This window comes from Delphinapterus leucas, chromosome 10, assembly GCF_059928025.1.
Source record: "Delphinapterus leucas isolate spDelLeu-1000000601 "Yukka" chromosome 10, BTC_Dleu_Yukka2, whole genome shotgun sequence".
Lineage (NCBI taxonomy): Eukaryota > Metazoa > Chordata > Mammalia > Artiodactyla > Monodontidae > Delphinapterus > Delphinapterus leucas.
In genome coordinates this window covers 57337795-57359650 of record NC_143138.1, presented here as the reverse complement: position 1 = coordinate 57359650, position 21856 = coordinate 57337795, and the positions used below count along the sequence as shown (strand labels likewise).

At 48.4% G+C, this 21856-nt stretch overlaps 1 protein-coding gene across 20 annotated transcripts in view; it reads right to left on the bottom strand.

Annotated features, from left to right (window-relative positions):
- The window catches only part of XYLB (xylulokinase), a 51454-nt gene that overhangs the window by 6899 nt on the left and 22699 nt on the right, over positions 1-21856 (bottom strand). For 2 of the 20 annotated variants that reach the window (XR_016394685.1, XR_002641966.3), the window contains 8 exons: positions 20571-20611; positions 19873-19988; positions 18963-19078; positions 18236-18309; positions 13381-13477; positions 7989-8047; positions 6408-6495; positions 2072-3890 (listed from right to left, as the gene is read on the bottom strand). Coding sequence is in view for 7 of the 20 variants with exons in the window: in XM_022553735.2 (XP_022409443.2) it covers positions 3796-3890; positions 6408-6495; positions 7989-8047; positions 13381-13477; positions 18236-18309; positions 18963-19078; positions 19873-19988; positions 20571-20611 (686 nt within the window). In the remaining 13 variants the exon portion in view is untranslated. Of the gene's footprint in view, positions 1-2071; positions 5330-6407; positions 6496-7988; positions 8048-9925; positions 10038-11806; positions 11871-13380; positions 13478-14816; positions 15066-18235; positions 18310-18962; positions 19099-19872; positions 19989-20570; positions 20612-21856 lie in introns of those variants that run through there. The other 18 variants (XM_022553735.2, XM_022553737.3, XR_016394686.1 and 15 more) reach the window with 17 other exon arrangements.

Genomic DNA, 21856 nt, shown 5'->3' with positions numbered 1-21856 from the left:
CATACTCCAATAAAAATTAATTAAATGAATTTTGGAGAAGCCCAAACAGTCTGTAGCAATTAGGAATTTATCTTTTTTATGTGCCATTATCTCCCATTATATCCCAAACATACAAGAGATGGTGTGTTTGGATTCCTAGAGCTTAGCATAGTGCTAGGCACACAGTAAGAACTTAATAAATGGCTGTTAAATAAATGACTATGTGCAAACCAAAAAAAAAAAAAGTATGTATGCCTTTAAGAATATAAATTCTTAGCATAGTAAAAGTCTGTAGTAAAGAAATGTTTAAAAAAATAGTAAAAATATAACATGTAAAATATGTCAAACATGAAGAATATTTATGACAAGGTAAACACAAATAATATAATAAATTGTATACTGTGAAAAAGAAAAGAATATAAATACTTACACTGTAATGTAGAATATTTAAAGCAGGCTATAAAATTATATATACAGTGTGCTGTGTAATAAAATAAAACCAAAACCAAAACCAAAAAACCAACAAGGGAAAAAGGACCAGAAAGAAACACAATCCCACGTACTTCCTCTTCATTCTTTTTGTTTAAAGCTGTTTTCATCTGTAGCTCTGTAAGCCTTGCACTTTAGGTCAGCGCATGTGGTCTTACACACAAGCAACACAAGGCTGGCCAAGGGACCCAGATTTCCTTGGGACTCACATATACCACCAGGAAGTCATGCCAATCCCACTTCTTTTTTTTTTTTTTTGCAGTATGCGGGCCTCTCAGTGCTGTGGCCTCTCCCGTTGCGGAGCACAGGCTCCGGACGCACAGGCTCAGTGGCCATGGCTCACGGGCCTAGCCGCTCCGCGGCATGTGGGATCTTCCCAGACTGGGGCATGAACCCGTGTCCCCTGCATCGGCAGGCGGACTCTCAACCACTGCGCCACCAGGGAAGCCCCCATTCCTTCTTAATTTGGTTTAATTGGCTTTAAAGTCAAGGCCTTTAGTAACTGATTATGCAACTAGGGCCTACTCTTGGTGCAGTTGGAGCAGCTCTGCCTGTGAACTCAGACGTAAGAGGGCTGTGATATCCTCTCCAAGGAGGAAATTGTAACATTCAGTAGCGCCTACAGGGAAAACACTGTTACTGTTTTGAGTTTCCACTTGAGCACACAGAGGTGCCACAGGAAGCAAACAGAGGATGTTGTCCTGCTCTCAAGGTATTTACAATCCAGTCCTCAAATAGGTCACTTATGCCAACAATCACAGACTGTCACTTCTTGCCACCTGGTGTTGAGAAGGATTCCGAGGTTACACTTGGGTTTAATGGTAAAGAGTTCCACGAGCTATTAGTGACTTTGGTCATGGGCAAGCCAGGGAGAGTGGCGGTACACACAGAGCATCTGCCGCCTGTAATGAGGCAGCTGCAGCTGTTTGTTGCCCTACAGCTTACCCTCACTACCTTCTTCCTTGCTGGCCTCCTTCTAGAGAGGATGAAAGAGCCAGACTCCACTTCAGCCTTTCTTACAACCAAGGTTGACAGTATAACCAAGTGGTAGTCTCTTGGGGGAGTTGAGGGAAACAGACCAGTATGTGTCTCCCTGAAAAGCAAGAGTGTGTGAGGAGAGACTCCTTGCCTAATACCACGCTCTGATTTCTGCCTATGAATACAGGTGAGGGGGAACATGATGTTAGGAGAAGCTGCATACATCCTGTGGTCATGTGGAGCATACCTAGTACAGCACTATCCAATATGGTAGCTGCAAGCCACGTGCGGTCCTGAGCACTTGAAATGTGACGGGCGCTATTAGGAGGAAACGCACACCAGATTTCAAATCTCAGCCAAAACAAAAAAAGAAGTAAACTATCACATTAGCAACTTTTCTTATTGATCACATGTTGAAATGACAATATTTTGGACATACTGGGTTAAATTAAATACATTAAAATTAGCCGCTTATTTATTTTTACTTCTTTTTTCAAAAATGAGACTACTAGAAAATTTAAATGGCTTATGTGGCTCTTATGATGTTCTCACTGCCCACTGCTGATTTGGAGAACTTCAGAAAACCTCACCCGTAGCCCTGACACTGTTGAACCACTGAACCAACCTGGCAACACCGTCAGACTTCCTGTTGTATAGTAAAGCCATGATAGGGACTTCCCTGGTGGTCCAATGGTTAAGACTTCGAGCTTCCACTGCAGGGGTCGCAGGTTCAATCCCTGGTTGGGGAGCTAATTAAGATCCCGCATGCTGCGAGGCGTGGCCAAAAAAATAAAAAAAATAAATAAAGCCATGATAGGCAAGGATTGTCTTTAACCCTCACAATTAGCAGGTTAAAAGTAGGCCAGACAGATGTCCCCACTTCCCAGATGAAGAAACAGAGGTTCAGAGATGAGGAGTGCCGCTCAAGGTCATGTGAAGGTCACACGGAGAGGGAGAGGCACGATAAGAATCAGAACCCAAAGGCCCTTTATCTCAAGGTAGGATCTTTCTACTTCATTGAACTCCCTCTTAAACAGAAGGGCACACAACAGAAAGTAATAGAAGCCTGGGCAGACCCATGTGTGTGGGTTATCTAGTCACCTGGATAGCATGAGCTTCTGCTTCCAAGATAAGCTGTGAGACAATTCTCCAGGGTGTTTCTATATGTCTTGTGACAGCTTTTGTTCCAGGCTATCTTTTCAAGGGTGTTTGTATAGCAAACAGCCTTGGAAGATAGGGAGAGGGAAAATTTGTTTGCTGACCAGGATGATAAAGATGTGTCCTTTGGACAGGTTTGCTCGCAGCTCCTTTATAATGCGCAGGGTCCCTCATTTGTGACACAGACACAGTGTGTGCACAGTATCCACCTGGGTCCACTCCACACCGCCCGATGGCACTTCGGGGCCAAGGAAAACTGATGCAAACGTGAAGCTTATGCTGCCTGCTGTACTGTGAGTAATAAAGTCCTCTGTCTGTGTCACCCCCTGCTCCTGGACTGCAAGAACCTTGTGCAAACAGGAAGGGTGGTGAAATGGATGCTATGGCATACCACCCGGATTGCCCTGCAGGAACAGAGAACTTATTCTCTCAGCCCTCAGCTGGCAGCCTCCTTTGTGGATTGCTTTGGCTATAGAGAGCTGCCTTACCCCATCCTGGGGTGGCCTGCAGGCAATAACTGATTGACAAGGGGTATAAAGGCCCGTCCCCCTCACCACAACTGGGTAAAACTCCAGAGTCATCCCAGCTTCAGAACTTCCTGTAGGATTGACTGAGGGCTCCACTGAGATCGCACTGCAGCTCACTTCCTGCCTCTGCCCAGCCCTGCCTCTTCCTTTTTCCTTCAACAGATGCAGATCCCAAGAGTGCCCCCTAATAAATCTCCTGTATCCTAATCAACAACTCAGGGTCTGCGTTCCAGGGAACCCAACCTGTAACAAGTGGGGTCTGCCTTCCCTCTGACTGAGTGAACACACAGTTTTCTTGGATCCAGATTTCAGATCTGAATGGTAGAAACCCAGCACGTCTTATGCTTAAGTGACAGAGTCTTTCAGTGGCCTCTGTAACCCTGTGAATTAGAAGGGCGCACCCCAAGGCATCTGAGCAAGGAAGATATGCCCAGTGAGCCATCTGATCCCTGGGGCTATAAGATCAGCCGTATCTCTGAATCTCAGAGACAACCTGTCTTCTTTTGCTCTGTTTCCTTGACAATTAAAAAAAAAGTAGATTTCCCCTTTAGTTGAGCACATCAACTATAATGTAGGTGATAAAGAAAAACTTAACTTTTGGAAAAAAGAACGTAGTTGATTTTCACGATGCAAATGCCACGAATGAACTCTGATGGTCTCTTACCTGAGACGCTCCTGGGGTTGGGGCAGCAGCTAATCTGGGATTTGGGGCTAACTTCACAACCTCTGAAAAGGGCACATCTGTTCCAGCTGCAAGGCCTACAAGGGAAAGCTCATTTCACGTCAGTGCCTGTTGCAAATGAAGGTGTTACCCGGAAATAGCATTTTATCTCTGGAGTGATAAAATGTTCTAAAACTGGATTATGGTGATGGTTGTACAACTCAGTAAAGTTAACTAAAAATCACTGAATTGTATGCTTAAGTATGGGTGATTTTTATGTTATATAAATTGGGCCTCCATAAAACCATCTTTAAAAAAAGAGAGAAAGAGAAGAAAAGTTTCAAGTGCAGGCCTCTTCTCAGCAGGGCTTTCTTTGTCTGAAGCACATGTGGGGAGGCAGCTAACCTCTGACCTCTGACAGAGGGGAGGGTCCGCCCGCCTCTCCTCCCTCACGTGGCTCCACTCTCCGAGTCGATCACTGCATTCCAGCCACCCCAACTGCTCTCAATTCCTTCTGCTCAGAGCCTTTTCACTGTGTGGAATGTTCTTCTCTCTTCTCAGAAAAGCTGCCGCTAGGAACATCCCTTCCAGTTCTCAGCACCATCCGCTTTCCTCAGGGCGCATCTCACTACTTTTGCCACAGATTTTTTTAAGGTCCCTCCCTTCTCGAGCCGGAAGCTCTCAGAGGCCAGGACTGGGTCTCCACTGGAGCCCTGGTGCCTGGCACACTGCCCGCATACAGGAGGCACTCCATAAATGCCCACCAAGCAAAAGAGTGGCAGGGCTGGAAAAGAGAGAAGGTTGCCATAGGTGGGCAGGAAACAGTAAGGGATTTCCGGGCAATTTAAGGAGCAGTATCAGACTGAAGGGAAACTCAAGACCACCGAGAGGGGAGGAGGGCCCACTGAAGATGTGAGGCCCAGTTTTCTCTCTGAAGGATGCTGGAATATCCCAGCCCAGAGCTGTGTGGATGAGGGGACACAGTGGGGTGGGGTAGCCACTACAGAGACTACTTGAAAGACTCTTGTCCCCCTCCACTCACTCACAGACTGGCTTTCATCCCTGAACCCAGCTGGAGAGAATGGATGTCCACATAAAGTGGGAACTGGTGTGCTGGGACCTAGCTCAGGTTTTAGTTCTGGAGGGCAGAGCAGGGCAGTACCCCCAGGTAATGTCTGACAACTAAATAGGCGTGGAAAAGGAAAAATAAGAAAGAAACACAGTGCAGCACAGCAGCGGAGGCCCCAAAGGGTAGTTCCTTTTCTGCTTCGGCAAAAGGAGGAGTATAAAGTAAACCCCAGACTCCTCATGGGCAACACTGAAGACTGGAAGCTTATGGAATGGTGTTTTCAAAGTTCTGAGGAAAATATTTTAGAGTCCTTTGTCCAGCCAAGGTAGCGTTCTTTGGGAGGGTGAAACCAAGTCCTTGCTGGACATGCAAGCCCTCAGAAAATTATCACCTACTGAATTTCCTCTTCATTATGTATTCTGGCTGTATATTCCAACAACACCAGCATAGAAATGAAGGAAAAAGAAACTGCAGAGAGTCAGAAAAAAAAGACAAACATACGTAAGTGCAAATAAAAGCCAACATGTTGTAAAGTTTGATTAAAAACATAACAGCCTAGAAATAAACTGCCTGTTCCCTGGTGGCCTAGTGGTTAGGACTCCATGCTTTCACTGCTGTGGCCTGGGTTCAATCCCTGGTCGGAGAACTGAGATCCCACAAGCCGTAAGAAAAAAAAAGAAAGAAAGGAAAGAAAGGAAAGAAAAGAAAAGGAAGGAAGGAAGGAAGGAAGGAAGGAAAGAAAGAAAGAAAGAAAGAAAGAAAAAGAAATTGCCCAATGATCTTGATACAGGCACAAGGTGGGGCAAGGTGGATAGGGTGGAGAGGGAGGGGAATGAAAGAGTAAGAGTTTAATTATTAAGAGAAGTCTATGGTCCCTGATTAATTCTCAATGTTGAAAGAAAACATACAAGTTTAAATAGGTGTGTTAAAAAGTTAAGGATAAATGTGTGAAGAATGCAACCGCTAGAGGGAAAGGACAACGCCCTTGAGTTACATGGGTGGCCGGAGGAGTGGCCTGAGCAGGCAGAGGACAGGGCAAGTCGACCACATGGGTGGAAGAACGCCCTCGTGGGCCTGTGCTGCTCCCGCAGTTTCAGGGAGGCCTCCATCAGAGCCTTGGTTCCCCACTGCCCCCAAGGAGCTGTCCAGGGTCCTGGACTGCTTGGCTCGGAAGCCTCCACCTTTGTCTCAACTTCTGCTCTTGTTGAAAAGATGGCTCTGGACTTTATCTACCCCTTCCTGCCCACCAGCTGTCCAGACCCATGCCCAAGTGCCCTCAACCAATGTCCCTGGGCTGAGTCTGACTCTGACCAGGCCTCATTTAGTTAGGACCCTACCTCTCTTTCCCAGTTTAAGTAAAGCACAGAGGAACAGAGGGTTTGGGTTGGTTCCCCCCTGCTGGGAGGGGAGAAAAGTGAATCTAAAGACCCCAAGCCTCCCACGTCCCTAAAGACTGGGAACATCCCAATCTCCCCTTTCCACTGTCCTCAGCCCAGCCAGTGCCCCAACCGCTTCCAGAGGCATCTGGCGCCATCCACTGACCTACCATGGAAAGCTCGGTAAGCAGAGCCCACACAGGCTGAGTTGGCTGTGTCTATGACATACACTGGGGTGCCAAACACATCTGCCAGCACCTGGAAAGGACAGAAGTTCTTACTGTGGTGAGTCATTCCTCAGAGGGAGCATGCACACAGACATGCATTTTCTGGGCTCTCTTTTCTAATACGTCTTCTGATACCTTCCATTCCACCTCTACTGCCTTAAAGGAAGTACACTTGGCTATGCCACCCTGGTGATAATAGGGTCAGGGTGACCTGGGAGAAGTCTCTAGTGAAGGGCCACAGCTCTCTGGGTTGTCCCTGCATTGTTTAACCGTTTTATCAAAGACGAGGAGAAGATTTAGAAAGTATGCTTAGCAACAAACAATCAAGGTGGAGATGGCTAGGTCTCAGACTAATATTAACAAAGCCAAACAAACCCACACTAACAAATGCATGTCTTATAGGAATAAAGATAAAGTTTTCCATGTAGGTCCCCAAAATAAATTGCATAAATTTAGAATAGAGGATGTGTACTAAGGGGAGCTCACATGGAAAAGACTTGGGGGTCTTAGTTAACCAGAGATATTGTTGATGCCCCATCTGGATCCCCTTACTGGACCGGTGTGCACCCTCACCCAGATGCTGTTGCGTATTGGCTGCTAATGGCTCACAGCTGCCCCTCCTCAAAAGAATTGCTCTTTACTGAACAGAGGCTGCCTCTCACAGGAGGTTATTCGTATCCCTTCCCACGACAGCCAGTTGGCCCTCTTACCCCAAGGTGGAAGCAAGTCTGCGGCATAGTTCATGGACCATATCTCCCCATGGGATGGAGCTGAAGCTGACTCCAACCAAAACCACATCCTTGCCTATCCTTCTTCCCCTGCCCTACCTGGATCCCTCACTCCCTTTCTCCTGGGAGCACTCTCCCAACAAATCACTCATAGAATAATTTCCATTGCAGGCTCTGCTTCTAGAGAATCTTACCTAAGACAGGTATACTATTGTACAAGTCAACAGTCGATTCAGTTACTCCAACAGCTAAGGCAGCCTCGGGCTATACCCTAAAATTCTCAGTGTCCCAATAAGACACTAACAGCTCCATGATTTGGGGCTAACAGCTTGATTGTCAGATATCTGCAGGTTGATTCTACTTTGGGTCACATATATGTCTAGCATAATGAAGGACCAGAAAGACAGTGACAAATTCTGGCAACTGTATTATAAGAGGAATGGCTGGGAAAATCAGAGATGTTTAAATTGGAAGGGGGAAACCTTGAGGAAGACAAGAACATTGGCATTAGATGTCAGAAGGTTTGCCATGAAGGACAGGCACTTTCTGTGTGACTCCAGAGGCCAGTGCTGGTATCAGAGTGGAGTTGTACAGGGCAGTGGTTTTCACTTGAGCGTAAGATAGAATCTGCTTGCCATGTGCGCTGTAAAGAGCTGGCTTCCTGGGAAAGAATGAGCTGTAAGCTCCCCATCCCTGCAGGAGCGGGAACAGAGGCAGTGTTACTGCTGAGTGTCTGGCCCTTAGAAGTATTAGACGTGGAAGAGGCCCTAGCTCAGGGCTTGCTACCGGCACTTACCTGCAAGATGTCTCTGTTGTGAGATGCTCCTCCGGTGGCCAAAATCTTTGTCTTAGGCACTGTAAGGAAAAAGAAAACAAAAAACAAAAAATGGCTGTGACAATTCCCCCAAGACAGAAAAGGCTGCTTTCCAGAGTTCTTCTACCACAAAGAGCTAGTGTCAGGCCAATGCCTCTTGCTTATCACACAGGACTGCGTGGGAGATCTAAAGCTGGTTCTGTCCACGCATGTCCAACATGAAATTTGCTCATGAGGCTGCTTCCTCATCCACCTCTTGGGGATGCAACTGAAGAGGGTACACAGGACAGTTCTAAGGTTCTGGCAATGTTCTATTTCTTAACCAGAGTGCTCTGTGAAACGTGTTTGATTTATTAATATGTTTCACAATTAGCTGTATGAAGCATATATTCTACTGTATGCATTTTTTTTTTTTTTTTTGCGGTACACGGGCCTCTCACTGTTGTGGCCTATCCCGTTGCGGAGCACAGGCTCCGGACGCGCAGGCTCAGCGGCCATGGCTCACGGGCCCAGCCGCTCCGTGGCATGTAGGATCTTCCCGGACTGGGGCACGAACCCACGTCCCCTGCATCGGCAGGCGGACTCTCAACCACTGCACCACCAGGGAAGTCCTGTATGCATATTTTTCACAATAAAAAATAATAAACCACAGTCTAGTAAAAGACATATAGTTCCACTTCGGGTTAAAATGGAGGTGGTCAAGAAAGAACATCCCCTGTGCTGTGACAAGGAGAGAATGCTGAATAAACAAACAAAAACATATTTTTATTTAATGCTATCAAAAAGTTGTAAATGCAGGGACTTCCCTGGCAGTCCAGTGGTTAAGACTCCGTGCTTCCACTATAGGGGGCACATGTTCGATCCCTGGTCAACTGGGGATCCCGCATGCCACGTGGCCAAAAAAAAAAAGTTGTAAATGCAAAGAAGTATAAATAAATTAAGTCCTAGAATGAGATGAGCCCTTAAGCGCTAACTTGCTGTACCTGCAGTACAAGATAGATGGCATAGTGATCCTCCAGAGGCCCATAAACTTTGCCAGGACAGAAAAACCGGCCAAGCATTAGGTGGTGTCGGTGTGGGAGGGGCGTCCCAAAGGCAGAGCTAGTCCTCCTCGCCCCGACCTCTCCCCCATGGACCGTGTAAGGGGTGATGCAGAAGCCGGGGGCAGGGCAGAAAAACAGAGCGCTCTGTAATCTCACAGCGCTTAGATCCCTATATTCCTGTGTCACAGGACTCTTTTACAATGAAGAGGTATTCATTTATTATGCAGGTATTTAAAAACAAATGTTATGAGGCTCTGCTGCCACCTCTCAGCCTCCCCCATCTTCACCCTCAGCCATTAAGAGAGTACCTGGGGGGCTTCCCTGGTGGCGCACTGGTTGAGAGTCTGCCTGCCGATGCAGGGGACACGGGTTCGTGTCCTGGTCCGGGAAGATCCCACATGCCGCGGAGCGGCTGGGCCCGTGAGCCATGGCCGCTGAGCCTGCGCGTCCGGAGCCTGTGCTCCACAGTGGGAGAGGCCACAACAGTGAGAGGCCCGCGTACCGCAAAAAAAAAAAAAAAGTAGCTGGGGACTTCGCTGGTGGTGCAGTGTTTAAGAATCCACTTGCCAATGCAGGGGACGCAGGTTCAAGCCCTGGTCCAGGAAGATCCCATATGCCGCGGAGCAACTAAGCCCGTGGGCCACAACTACTAAGCCTGCATGCTAATGCCTGTGAGCCACAACTACTGAAGCCCATGTGCCTAGAGCCCGTGCTCTGCAACAAAAGAAGCCACTGCAATAAGAAGCCCGTGCACCGCAACGAAGAGTAACCCCCGCTCGCCGCCAACCAGAGAAAGCCTGCACGCAGCAACAAAGACCCAACGCAGACAAAAATTAATTAATTAATTAATTAATTATTTTAAAAAAGAGAGAGTACCTGGGCCGGGAAAAGGGGAAGGAATGTCAGCGGGTAAGGAGACAATCCAGGACATGGGAAGATGTTCCAGTGTGATTCCATGTTGGAAAATCAAAACACGCTTCATTCACGACTGCAAGAAAAGTCAGCTGGGCATGATGTAAAGCACCATGAAGACTCTGACACACTTTTAGGTTTATATGTCCTCTTTTTTTAAAAATTTTTATTTATTTATTTATTTTTGCGGTACGTGGGCCTCTCACCGTTGTGGCCTCTCCTGTTGCGGAGCACAGGCTCTGGATGTGCAGGCTCAATGGCCATGGTTCACGGGCCTAGGCGCTCCGCAGCATGTGGGATCCTCCCGGACTGGGGCACGAACCCGTGTCCCCTGCATCGGCAGGCGGACTCTCAACCACTGCACCACCAGGGAAGCCCTATATGTCCTCTTTGTAGGTACAAAGGGAATAGGGCCCTGGCTTTATAAAAAATAAACTCATAATGGAGACTGGAAAAAAACGGTCCTAGATGGCAGGAGTGGTTGGGGTGAGGGGATGGGATTATAGGTAGTTTTCTTTCCTTTATTTTCCAAACTTGCTATTATAAGGTTTTTCTGCTCTTATAAGTCAACCTAAACAAAATGAAATATACATCGAAATATAAGCTGAAAAGGGACGATGGCTTTAGCCCCGCCCAGCTGGGTGCATATGTTTCACAGCGTCCAAACATCAAGAAAGTGATCATTCCTTAAAGAAAGCAGAGGTAACCCCGTGGTTCAGAACCCAGAGTCTGAAACCAGACTGGCTTGGTTCAGAAGCTCTGGGCAGGTGATGTAACACTCTGAGTCTTGGTCTCCTACTTTGTGAAGCAGGAGTAATACCGGTACCCACCCCAGAGACTTTGTTGTTAATAAACATAATGTGCTTAGGAACCAGGCTGGGCACACAGTATGTGCTCAATAAATGTTGGCAGCTATTATTATCGTGATCATCAGTTTTACTTCAAATGTCTTTTTATTCTTCTTAGATGTTATTAAAACGAGATTATGACAGTTCAGGAATGAAACTCTAGGGAATTCCCCGGCGGTCCAGTGGTAAGGACTCCACGCTTTCACTGACAGGACCCAGGGTTCAATCCCTGGTCGGGGAACTAAGATCCCGTGATCCCAGACTTCCCTGGTGGCACAGTGGTTAAGAATCCGCCTGCCAATGCAGGGGACACGGATTCGAACCCTGGTCCAGGAAGATCCCACATGCCGCGGAGCAACTAAGCCTGTGAGCCACAACTACTGAGCCTGCTCTCTAGAGCCCACGAGCCACAACTACTGAGCCCACGTGCCACAACTACTGAAGACCGTGCACCTAGAGCCCGTGCTCCGCAATGAGAAGCCACCGCAATGAGAAGCCTGTGCACTGCAACGAAGAATAGCCCCCGCTCACCACAACTAGAGAAAGCCCGCGCGCAGCAATGAAGACCCAACACAGCTAAAAATAAATAAATAAATTTATTTAAAAAAAAAAGATCCCACGATGCCACAAGCCATGCAGCCACTGGGAGCATGATGCCTACAGTTCGTGCAGCCCTTTTGCCCTTTTAGGTTCAAGCGCATTCATGCATGTGATCTTGTTTGAGAGGAACCCAGCAGAGCTGGCAGGACAGGTTTGATTCGGCCCTTAAGCTTGCTAAGAGGATAAGTAACCTTATGCTGTTTTGCACAAGAATCGCTTCAGAGGCACACTAGCTCCCTGGAGCCCAGGAGGGCCCCTCCGCCCTCACTGCCTCTCCCCTCACACTGGGCTGGTGGAGACAGCCCCCCAGCCGCCCAAAGTGCCCCCTCCTGACAACCGGAAAACCCTTCGTGCCAGTCATTCACGCCCACCTCAGCACCATCTCTGCCCTGCTCACCTGGGCTCACTTCTCAGGGACCTTGGAAGCCTTTGGAGACCTTGCGGGAATTTCTTTTTACACTCTGGGTGGGGGGATGGAGAGGAGTGGGACTGTTTATAAAATTCATTCTATTTAAAAAATTCTGTTGAACTAAAACATACATCCTAACAAATGTACATACATACCATAAGCTGACAGCTTGACACATTTTCACAACTAAACACACCTGTGTAACCTAAGAAACAGAGCCTCACCAGCACCCCAGAGGCCCTCCATGCTCCCCAACAGGTAACTACTAATGATCCAGACTTCCAACGACAGCAGATGGTTTTGTCTGCTTTTGAATCTGACGTCCACGGAACCTGCCACGCATACTTTTGGGTTTGGCTTCTTTTGCTCAGCGTTTTCATTTGTGAGATTCATCCATTTTGTTGCACGTGGCTAAGGGTGGTTCATTTTCATTTCTGTGTAGGATCATGTCGCCTGAACACCCCACAAGGCATCTATCTTACTATCGATGGGCACTGTGTGGTTTCCAGCATGGGGTGCTAAGCACAGGGCCACCGGCAGTGTACTCCTGCACGTCTTTAGTGAACACATGTCCACGTCTCTGTCTCGCATCCACCGGGAAGTGAAGCTGCTGGGTGGACGTTTATGCAGCTTTAGTAGATGCTGCCTAACAGGTTTTCAAAAAGGTTTACCTAGTGCTTATTTTTGAAGTATCCTTTTACTTATTTGGTTCAAAGGCATAAAACATATACTACATAGGATTGTCCATAAAAGTATCATGAGGAGGCCTTCAAGCTAAGAGGATTCAGGGGTTTTCTACCTTCTCTTGACCACGGCTGGCCCAGAGGGACAATACATCTTGGAAACCTGGACTCCCTGGTCGGCGGGTCCAACCTCCTTCAGACGCCCCCCCTGCCCCCTGCCAGACCACTGCAGCGCCATCAAAAAGGGGAACTCGCTGACCTCCTAAAGCTGGCCACACTCCATAGCTCAAGTTCTTAGAAGACCCTTCCTTCCCCATGGGCCTCCCCTGGCCCTGGTTCTGCCCTCTCCATTGCAGGTCTCTCAGTTCTGACAGTGGTTCTACATCCCCTCTCTTCCCTGTTCAAGCTGAAATGTCCAGAGCTGTGCCCCACAGGCAGATGGGGCCTGCCCAGGCTAGAAGGTGAAGGTCCAGTGATGGCCCCAGCCCAGACCTTTCCCACCTGCGTTGCCCGTGCCCTCGGGATCCAGAGCTTAGGACATTTAGTCTGCAGGTTGGAGCGTAGGGTTACAGAAAGATCTCCCAAGTCCTATAGCTCCTGGCCAAGGAGGTGAGGCTCCTGGGGACGCAGCAGAGATGCAGGAACAACCTGCCCCCTAGTCTATGCCTGTGCACAGTGCCAGTCGATCGCTTTCTCACCCCACCACCAGGAGCCAGGCTCCACGTCCCTCCTGCACGAACAGGGACCTTGTAATGGAGCCTTAACAGACAGTGTCCACTAGGCCTGGCCTGAAGCCCAGGAAGGGCCTCAAGCACCTCAGGGTAGGAGCAGAACCCTTAGCGCCCACCCCAGCACACAGCCCGCCAGCAGCTCACTTACTGACTCGATAGCCCAGGCCCTCGGCATGGATCTTCTTGGCCATGAACTGTCCTTCGATCAGTGCTCGAATCTCCACGTCCCAGGGGAATGCTGAGACCTGATTCCAGGAGAAAGTGGGCAGAGTGAAGAACTCTCATTGTCCACTCACTGTGTGTGAGTGTGTGTGTGTGTGTGTGTGTGTGTGTATGTGTGTGGTGCGTATGTATGTGGTGTATGTGTGTGTGTGGTGTCTTTTTAACTGTAGCCCAGATTCAGAGTTCATGACTCAGGCCTCCACTGGAGCTCACCCATAGTTGTGCTCTTGAACCACTAACTTGTTTGTCACACACTCGCACGCACACACACGTGCTCACGGCCTCACGCGTGTATCACTCTGGGGAGTCAGAGGATGGGAGAGCTCAGCTTCAGGCTGCCGAGGGTTCCAGTTCTGCCTCTGCCATTCAGCTCTATGACCTTGAATAAGTTAATGTAAATCTTATTGAGCCTCATTTTCTTTCTTTTTTTTTTTAACACCTTTATTGGACTATAATTGTTTACAGTGGTGTGTTAGTTTCTGCTTTATAACAAAGCGAATCAGCTATACATATACATATATCCCCATACCTCCTCCCTCTTGAGTCTCTCATTTTCTTTCTTAACAGAACTGAGGTAATGGGAGCACCTATGTTTCAGGGTTGTTAAAAAGCAGACAGCAGAGCCTGGTCAATGTAGCTGATGCTCATGAAGGGAGAGCTTGTGCTGAGAACCCACAACTGTGGCGCGCCCTTTGCCCTTCCAGCTAAAGCTGAATGGCACCAACTCCAGCCTCACCCTGCTCCCCAGCCCCTGAGACCAGTGACGGACGCCACCGCTCCCTCCCTCAGGAGCTGCTCCAACCCAACTCACCTGCTTTCAGTTCCTAAACTTCTCCCTCTGCCAGGACTCCGCCCTAGCTTCCCATGTGGGATCTCTCTCATCCTTCAAGTCTGCACCTAAAGGCCACCTCCTCAGGGAGGCCCACCTGGTCACCCTATCCAAGGCAAGTCCCTGGCACATGCCCTGCTTTCCCCTACGTCGCTTTGTTCCTTCCCGTCTGAGCCACATCACACACCGTAATTGTGTGTGTGTTCGTTCACCTGTTTACATCCTCCTAGACACTGGGCTCCGTGGAGCAGGGACCCTGTTTGTCTTGTTTGCACCAATCATACATATCTGTTGATTGAAGAAACGAACGAAGAAAACTCCCTTCTTGATAAACCCAGACAGATTTACACAAAAGAGAACAGGCGTGTCTTCTTTCTACGAGCAACAGAAACCAAACTGACCCCCACCAGAAGACTGAGATGAACTCCCTATACTTTAGACAAAGCTTTCCATCTACAATACAATACGTAATACCATCATCGGCATATAATCCAACACCAACTCTGTTACACTTATTAGACAGAGTGACTTACTGAAATTCCCCAGACACCTTTTAGGGTCAGAAAAGTCTCTCAGGTCCAATCCAAAATGTGGTGATGACTCTGGTAACCATCTCACAGAAAAGTCAATTCCAAGCAGCAAGTATCAACCAAATCCCTCCTGGGAAAGGTTGCGTGGAGGAGGGCAAATAAAATAGTGGCTTTAGGGCCAGAAAGGACTGGGTTTGACCACCTCCACCACCTAGGCCCTGGTGCCTTGGGTGAGATATTCAGTTTCTCCATCTGTAAAGGGGATGAAAATACCTAATTCACAGAGTTGCTCTGAGAGGTAAATGAGGAAGATAAAGAAACCCACATACATAGTGCCTGGAACTAAACTGTGCTCAATAAACGTCAGCAAATGTTAGTGTCTCCTGTGCCAGAGGCTCTTTCAATCAGGAGGAAATTCATCATCTGGAGATGGGAGGTGTAGGATAAGGCTCGCCAAGGAAACAGGCTCCAAAATGCTTAATGACAATCAGTGGGAGCACACGTTAGCTCAGGGAGAACACTTAGGTGTTCCACACTCCTCTTTGTGAGAAAGTACAGCGTCTGTCTTATATCTTGCTGATGCCCCAGCATTTAGAGTGCACCCTAGCACATCAAAAGTATTGCTTTATTATGACAAACCCACAGTCAACATAATACTCAACAGTGAAAAGGTGAAAGCCTTCCCACTAAATTCAGGAACAAGATAAGGACGTCCACTCTCACTACTTCTATTCAACATAGTATTGGAAGTCCTAGCCACAGCAATCAGACAAGAAAAAGAAATAAAACTGGAGGGAAGAGGTAAAACTGTCACTATTTGCAGATGACATGATAATTTACATAGAGAACCCTAAAGTCTCCACACAAAAACTATTAGAACTATGGGCTTCCCTGGTGGCGCAGTGGTTGAGAGTCTGCCTGCCGATGCAGGGGACACCGGTTCATGCCCCGGTCTGGGAAGATCCCACATGCCACGGAGTGGCTGGGCCCGTGAGCCATGGCTGCCGGGCCTGCGTGTCCGGAGCCTGTGCTCCACAACGGAAGAGGCCACAACAGTGAGAGGCCCGCATACCGCAAAAACAACAACAACAAAAAAAAACTATTAGAACTAATAAATGAATTCAGCATGGTAGCAGGATACAATTTTGTTTGTTTTTGGGGGGTTTCTTTCGGCAGCATGCAGGATCTTCATTGCTGCGTGCAGGATCTTTGGTTGCGGCATGTGGAATCTAGCTCCCTGACCAGGGATCAAACCTGGGCCCCCTGCATTGGGAGCGAGGAGTCTTAGCCACTGGACCACCAGGGAAGTCCCAGGATACAAGATTAATACATAGAAATCTGCTACACTAATAATGAAATATCAGAAAGAGAAAGTAAACAAACAATCCCATTTAAAATGGCATAAAAAATAGAACCTAGGAATAAATTTAACCAAGGAGCTTAAAGACCTATATGCTGAGAACTATAAAACTAAAGGAAACCGAAGATGACTCAAAGAAATGGAAAGATATCCCATGCTTTTGGATTGGAAGAATTAATATTGTTGAAATGGCCATACTACCCAAAGCAATCTACAGATTTAATGCAATCCCTATCAAAATACCCATGACATCTTTTCACAAAACTAGAACAGTCTTAGAATTTATATGGAACCACAAAACACCCAAAATTGCCAAAGCAATTTTGAGGAAAAAGAACAAGGGTGGAAGCATAACCCTTCCGGACTTCAGACTATACTACAAAGCTACAGTAAAAGAGCATGGTATTGGCACAAAAACAGACATATAGATCAATGGAACAGAATAGCGAGCCCAGAAATAAACCCACTCACCTACAGTAAATTAATCCATAACAAATGAGGCAAGAATATACAATGGAGAAAAGATAGTCTCTTCAACAAGTGGTGTTGGGAAAGCTAGACAGCCATATGTAAATCAGTGAAGTTAGAACACTGCCTCACACCATACACAAAAATAAACTCAAAATGGCTTGCAGACCTAAATATAAGACATGACACCATAAAACTCCTAGAAGAGAACATAGGCAAAATATTCTCTGACATAAATCATACCAATGTTTTCTCAGCTCAGTCTCCCAAAGCAAAAGAAATAAAAGCAAAAATAAACAAAGGGGATCTAATCAAAGTTAAAAGCTTTTGCACAGCACAGAAAACCATCAACAAGATGAAAAGACAACCTGTGGACTGGGAGAAAATATTTACAGATGATGAGACTGACAAGAGGTTAATCTCCAAAATATACAAACAGCTCATGCAACTCAATACTGAAAAAACACCCCATCAAAAAATGTGTAGAAGAGCGAAATAGGCATTTTTCCAAAGAACACATACAAATGGCCAACAGACGCATGAAAAGATGCTCAGCATCACTAATTATCACAGGAGTCAGAATGGCCATCATCAAAAAGTCAACAAATAATAAATGCTAGAGAGGGTGTGGAGAAAAGGGAGTCCTCCTACTGTTGCTGGGAATGTAAATTGGTGCAGCCACTGTGAAGAACAGTATGGAGGGTCCTTAGAGCTACCATATGATCCAGCAATCCCACTCCTGGGCATATATCAGGGAAAACTCTAATTGGAAAAAATACGTGAAGCCCCAACGTTCACAGCAGCATTAGTTACAATAGCCAAGACATGGAAACAACCCAAGTGCCCATCAGCAGATGACTGGCTTAAGAAGATATTGTATATATACAACAGAATACATATTTTTAAAAATATCTTTTGGCCACGCCACACGGCATATGGGATCTTATTCCCCAACCAAGGATCGAACCCATGCACAACTGCATTGGAAACCGAGAGTCTTAACCACTGGACCCAGGTAGGTCCCTATACAACGGAGTATTAGCCATAAAAAAGAATGAAATGTTGCCATTTGCAGCAACATGGACGGACCTAGAGAGTGGTATACTTAGTGAAGTAAGTCAGAGAAAGATAAATATCATATGATATCATTTATATGAGGAATCTAAAAATACAAATGAATCTATATACAAAACAGAAACAGACTTGCAGACATAGAAAACAAACTAATGGTTACTGGTGGGGGAGGGTGGTGGCAAATTAGGAGTATGGGATTAGATACAAACTACTTACTATACATAAAATAGATAAGCAACAAGGATTTACAGTGCAGCACAGGGAATTATATTCAATATCTTGTAATAATTTATGATGGAATATAATCTGAAAAAAAACTGAATCATTTTGCTGTACATCTGAAGCTAACACAATATTGTAAATTCACAATATTTCAATTTAAAGAAAAAATTTTTAAATACTTGTTTTATCAATGGCTGAGTAAATGAATGAGGTCCCTAAAACTAGCATAATTTGATAGGCATTTGTTAAATAGTCAAAAATGGAGCCACTGTAGCTCCAATACTAATAACACACGTACCTCATGGTTTTCTGCACTAAACCTATGACGCCCAATAATTTCAGGGGTGATCTCCATTACATCAAAATAAAAACCTGAAACAAGACCAGGAAGAGATTAGTTGTCAGTGGTCAAAAACAAAAGATCAGCTTCTCAATAGCCTTAGAAAAAAGCAGGGTGAAATGACCCTATATCCCTGTTCCCCGGGACCCCCTATCCCCTGGAGACCTGTGAATATTCTCAGGTCCTTCTCTCCAGCAGGACGGAGGGCAAATGGAAAGGCCTAGGCTAGCTTTTCGTGGAGACAGCTCTTCCAGCTCTCATGTGGCCGCCCAGGCCAGGAGACAGCTAGCTGTCCAACTAACCCTAAAATACCAGCATGGGTTTGACCAAGGGAGGCACATCCCCTCCCTGCTCAAAAGGCCTGCCCCAATGCTGGGCACTTTTCCCAACAAGACCTCGTGTCTGGGGCAGAAAGCTGCATGTGGGCATGCACCAGGGCAGAGTAGGCACTGTGGCTGCCATCTCTGATGCTGGCACCAGGGGCTTCGAGGGGCACAGAAGATGCAGCTCTGGCCTGATCTGCCACTCCCCCATCTCACTCAGATCATGGGGTCTCACGCTAGTTTTAAGGCCCGTGGAGCATAAGTGCAGACAGTCAGGGCTCCCCTTGGCTTCTCCCTGGCCCTGCCCCTCCCCGTAGCAGCTGCTGCCCCTTCACAGACCCCGGCATCCCCAAACAGCCTACCCAGGTTTCCGCAGTTCCCAATCTCTGTGGACTGCAGCGCCTTAGAGAACTCGCTCCAGGAACTGGAAGCCAACTCATCGCGGATCTTCTCTCTCATGAGGGAGCCATTTTTAAAGCTGCAGAAGTGCACACAACCCTGAGGGAGGGACCTGGTGCTTGCTGACTGGACCCACGGGCTTTGGTGAAGAGTCCCAGGTAGAGGGGCTGCAGGTCAGGCTGGACCACAACCCCAGCCAGTGCACAGCAGGGATCTGAGGTTCCTCCTCAGGTATCAGACCCAGCGCATGTTCCTGGGAGTCACCAGGAAATGCACTTGTCGTGGGCTCTGTTTACAGGGGAGGTTGCCACAAAGGAGCCCCAGGGAGAGACACAGCTGTGGTTTCAGCACGTTGTACCACCTGGACAAGGGGCAGGGCTGGCCAGATTTACTAGACCTACATATTCTCCAGTGGTTCTTGGAATTTCAAGGCCAAAAACTCTCCCTTAGTAGCTTCCAGCAGGTCCCCAAATGCCTGTTTGGAGGGTGCAGAACAGACCCCTTCCATGAGAACAGTCAGGAAGCAGGATGTCCTTGCTACCATTGGTTGAAGGTCCACCATGTGCCAGACATAGCGTAACAACACTATGAAATAAACCTCTTATTCTCCGCATTTTATGAGCAAAGTGTGGCTCAGATATGCTACGGCATCTGCCTCAGGCCACACAGGGTACAGGTGTTGGGGATGGGATCTGTATCTGAGTTTGGGAGAGACTTCAGGTCCTGGCTGCTTCCCCACCCAGCTCTGCTCTCAGCAAGACCCAGTGAGTCCCTGGGGTCTCAGCTGCCCCCAGAGCCTGCGCAGTGGAACGACCTGGGGGGCTCCACATGGTGCCAGACCTGCCCGCGCCTCCTCCGCCCCACCCGACCTACCACAGGAGCGCCATGTAGTGCTGGGGGTCAACCGGGTTGCAGAAGATGTGGCCTTCCAGGGTGGGCGTGGGCTCCTGGAGCCAGAGAAATAGGGTGTCACTGGTGCCCAGGCTGACCTGCAGAGAGACGGGCAGAGGTGAAGCGGCTCCGTCTCGCCAGCTCCACGCGCCCTGACCCCCATCGCTTCACTCCTCAGGCTGCTGACCTCGGATTAAATGCCACCTCCTCAGAGGAACCTCTGCTGACCCTCCCACACCAAAGTCCAAAGTCAGCTCCCCAGATTCAGGCTCCCATGGATCCTGCGGGCCGATTCTCTAGAACTTACTACAACTACCTCTAACTCGTGGTTCAGGTGACAACGGGTTTCCCACTAGAAGCAGAAGGGTCTGGGTTATGTCGTCATCGCCTAGGGAGCTCACAGTCCTCTAGCCCGAGGTCTGACCCTTCTGCCACTGTGCCCACCACGACCGGCCACTGTCAAGGCAGGCAGGGGACCTGTCTGCTCAGCAAAGGCAACTGATCTTCTAAGAGAGGACCTGTGGGTAGGTCCTGGAGCCTGGGTCTCCCTATCCCCTCTCTCAGCTGCCTTTTGACCCTGGAAGCCCCTCTGATAGGCAGCAAAGATGCTGCTGAGACCCAGCACCCTCGTCCCCTGGGGCAGAAAGCTGACCCTGCCTGGGAGTGAGTGGTCACCTTACCGCAATGTCACCTTCCTCCAGCCTCATGCCTGCCAGCGACGCTGAGAACGGGAGGGGAGCCTGTGGTTAGCAGGAGGTCACATGACCGCCACAAAGCAAACCAGTCACCCCCCCACCCCGCCAGATGGGAGTGCAGCCCCCATCTCCCACCCCAGTCCACAAGCTAAGGGAGACGCAGGAACAGGGTGAGGCAAGGGCTCAGGACGCCCCAAGGGCTACAGGGTGGAGTTTCTGTGGTCAGGGTCTCTGATTTGGACTCAGAAACCTCACCTAAATGGGTCCAAACTCCCCACCCACTGTTAGGCACTCCCAGGAGTGCAGAGGACCAAGGGGGCCAAGTCAAGACACCAGGATACACACGGTGGAGAAAGACAAAGGCGAGGCCGGAGTGAGAGGCTTTCCCCCACCTCAGTGGTATGGAAAGGGGCAAGGTAATGTTGACTGTCCCCTTTATGTGAGGCCCATGACCGTGATGTTTATCTGCCTTCCTCACTGATACACCCTGGAACTGAAAGAAGGTCTGCCATGTAGCAGCAGGCCTAAACGTTGAGCGAACGAATGAATGAAGGATAAATGTGGGCAGGAACAGGTGTACTCAAACACTGCTGCTGAGGTACGATCAGCAGAGTGCCAGAGCCCTGGATTCAGGAATCCTACCTCTGAGAGCTTATCCTATAGGCCGCAGGGGTCCCCAACGCCCTACCGGTCCGCACAGCAGGAGGTGAGTGGCGGGCAGGTGAGCGAGTGGAGCTTCATCTGCCGCTCCCCATCGCTCGCGTTACCGCCTGACCCATCCCCCCCCCACCCCGTCCATGGAAAAACTGTCTTCCATGAAACTGGTCCCCGGTGCCAAAAGGGTTGGGGACCGCTGCTTTAGGGACAAGGGACAAGATAATGTTTGCATGGCCTAAACGGTAGAAGCCACGCCTACCTCCATCTCCCAGCTCCATCTAAGCGACATTGGCAAAGTAAATGCCAGGACAATGGAAACCTAAACAACCACTAATGATGTTGCACAAAAATATTGCCTTGGTTGGTTAAAATAAACTGTTTATTTATGGGCATAGGAAAAGAAGGTTGGAAGGACAGCCCTCAAAATTTTGACTGTGGGGCTTCCCTGGTGGCGCAGTGGTTGAGAGTCCAACTGCCGATGCAGGGGACGCGGGTTCGTGCCCCGGTCCGGGAGGATCCCACATGCCGCGGAGAGGCTGGCCCCGTGAGCCATGGCCGCTGGGTCTGCACATCCGGAGCCTGTGCTCCGCAACGGGGGAGGCCACGGCGGTGAG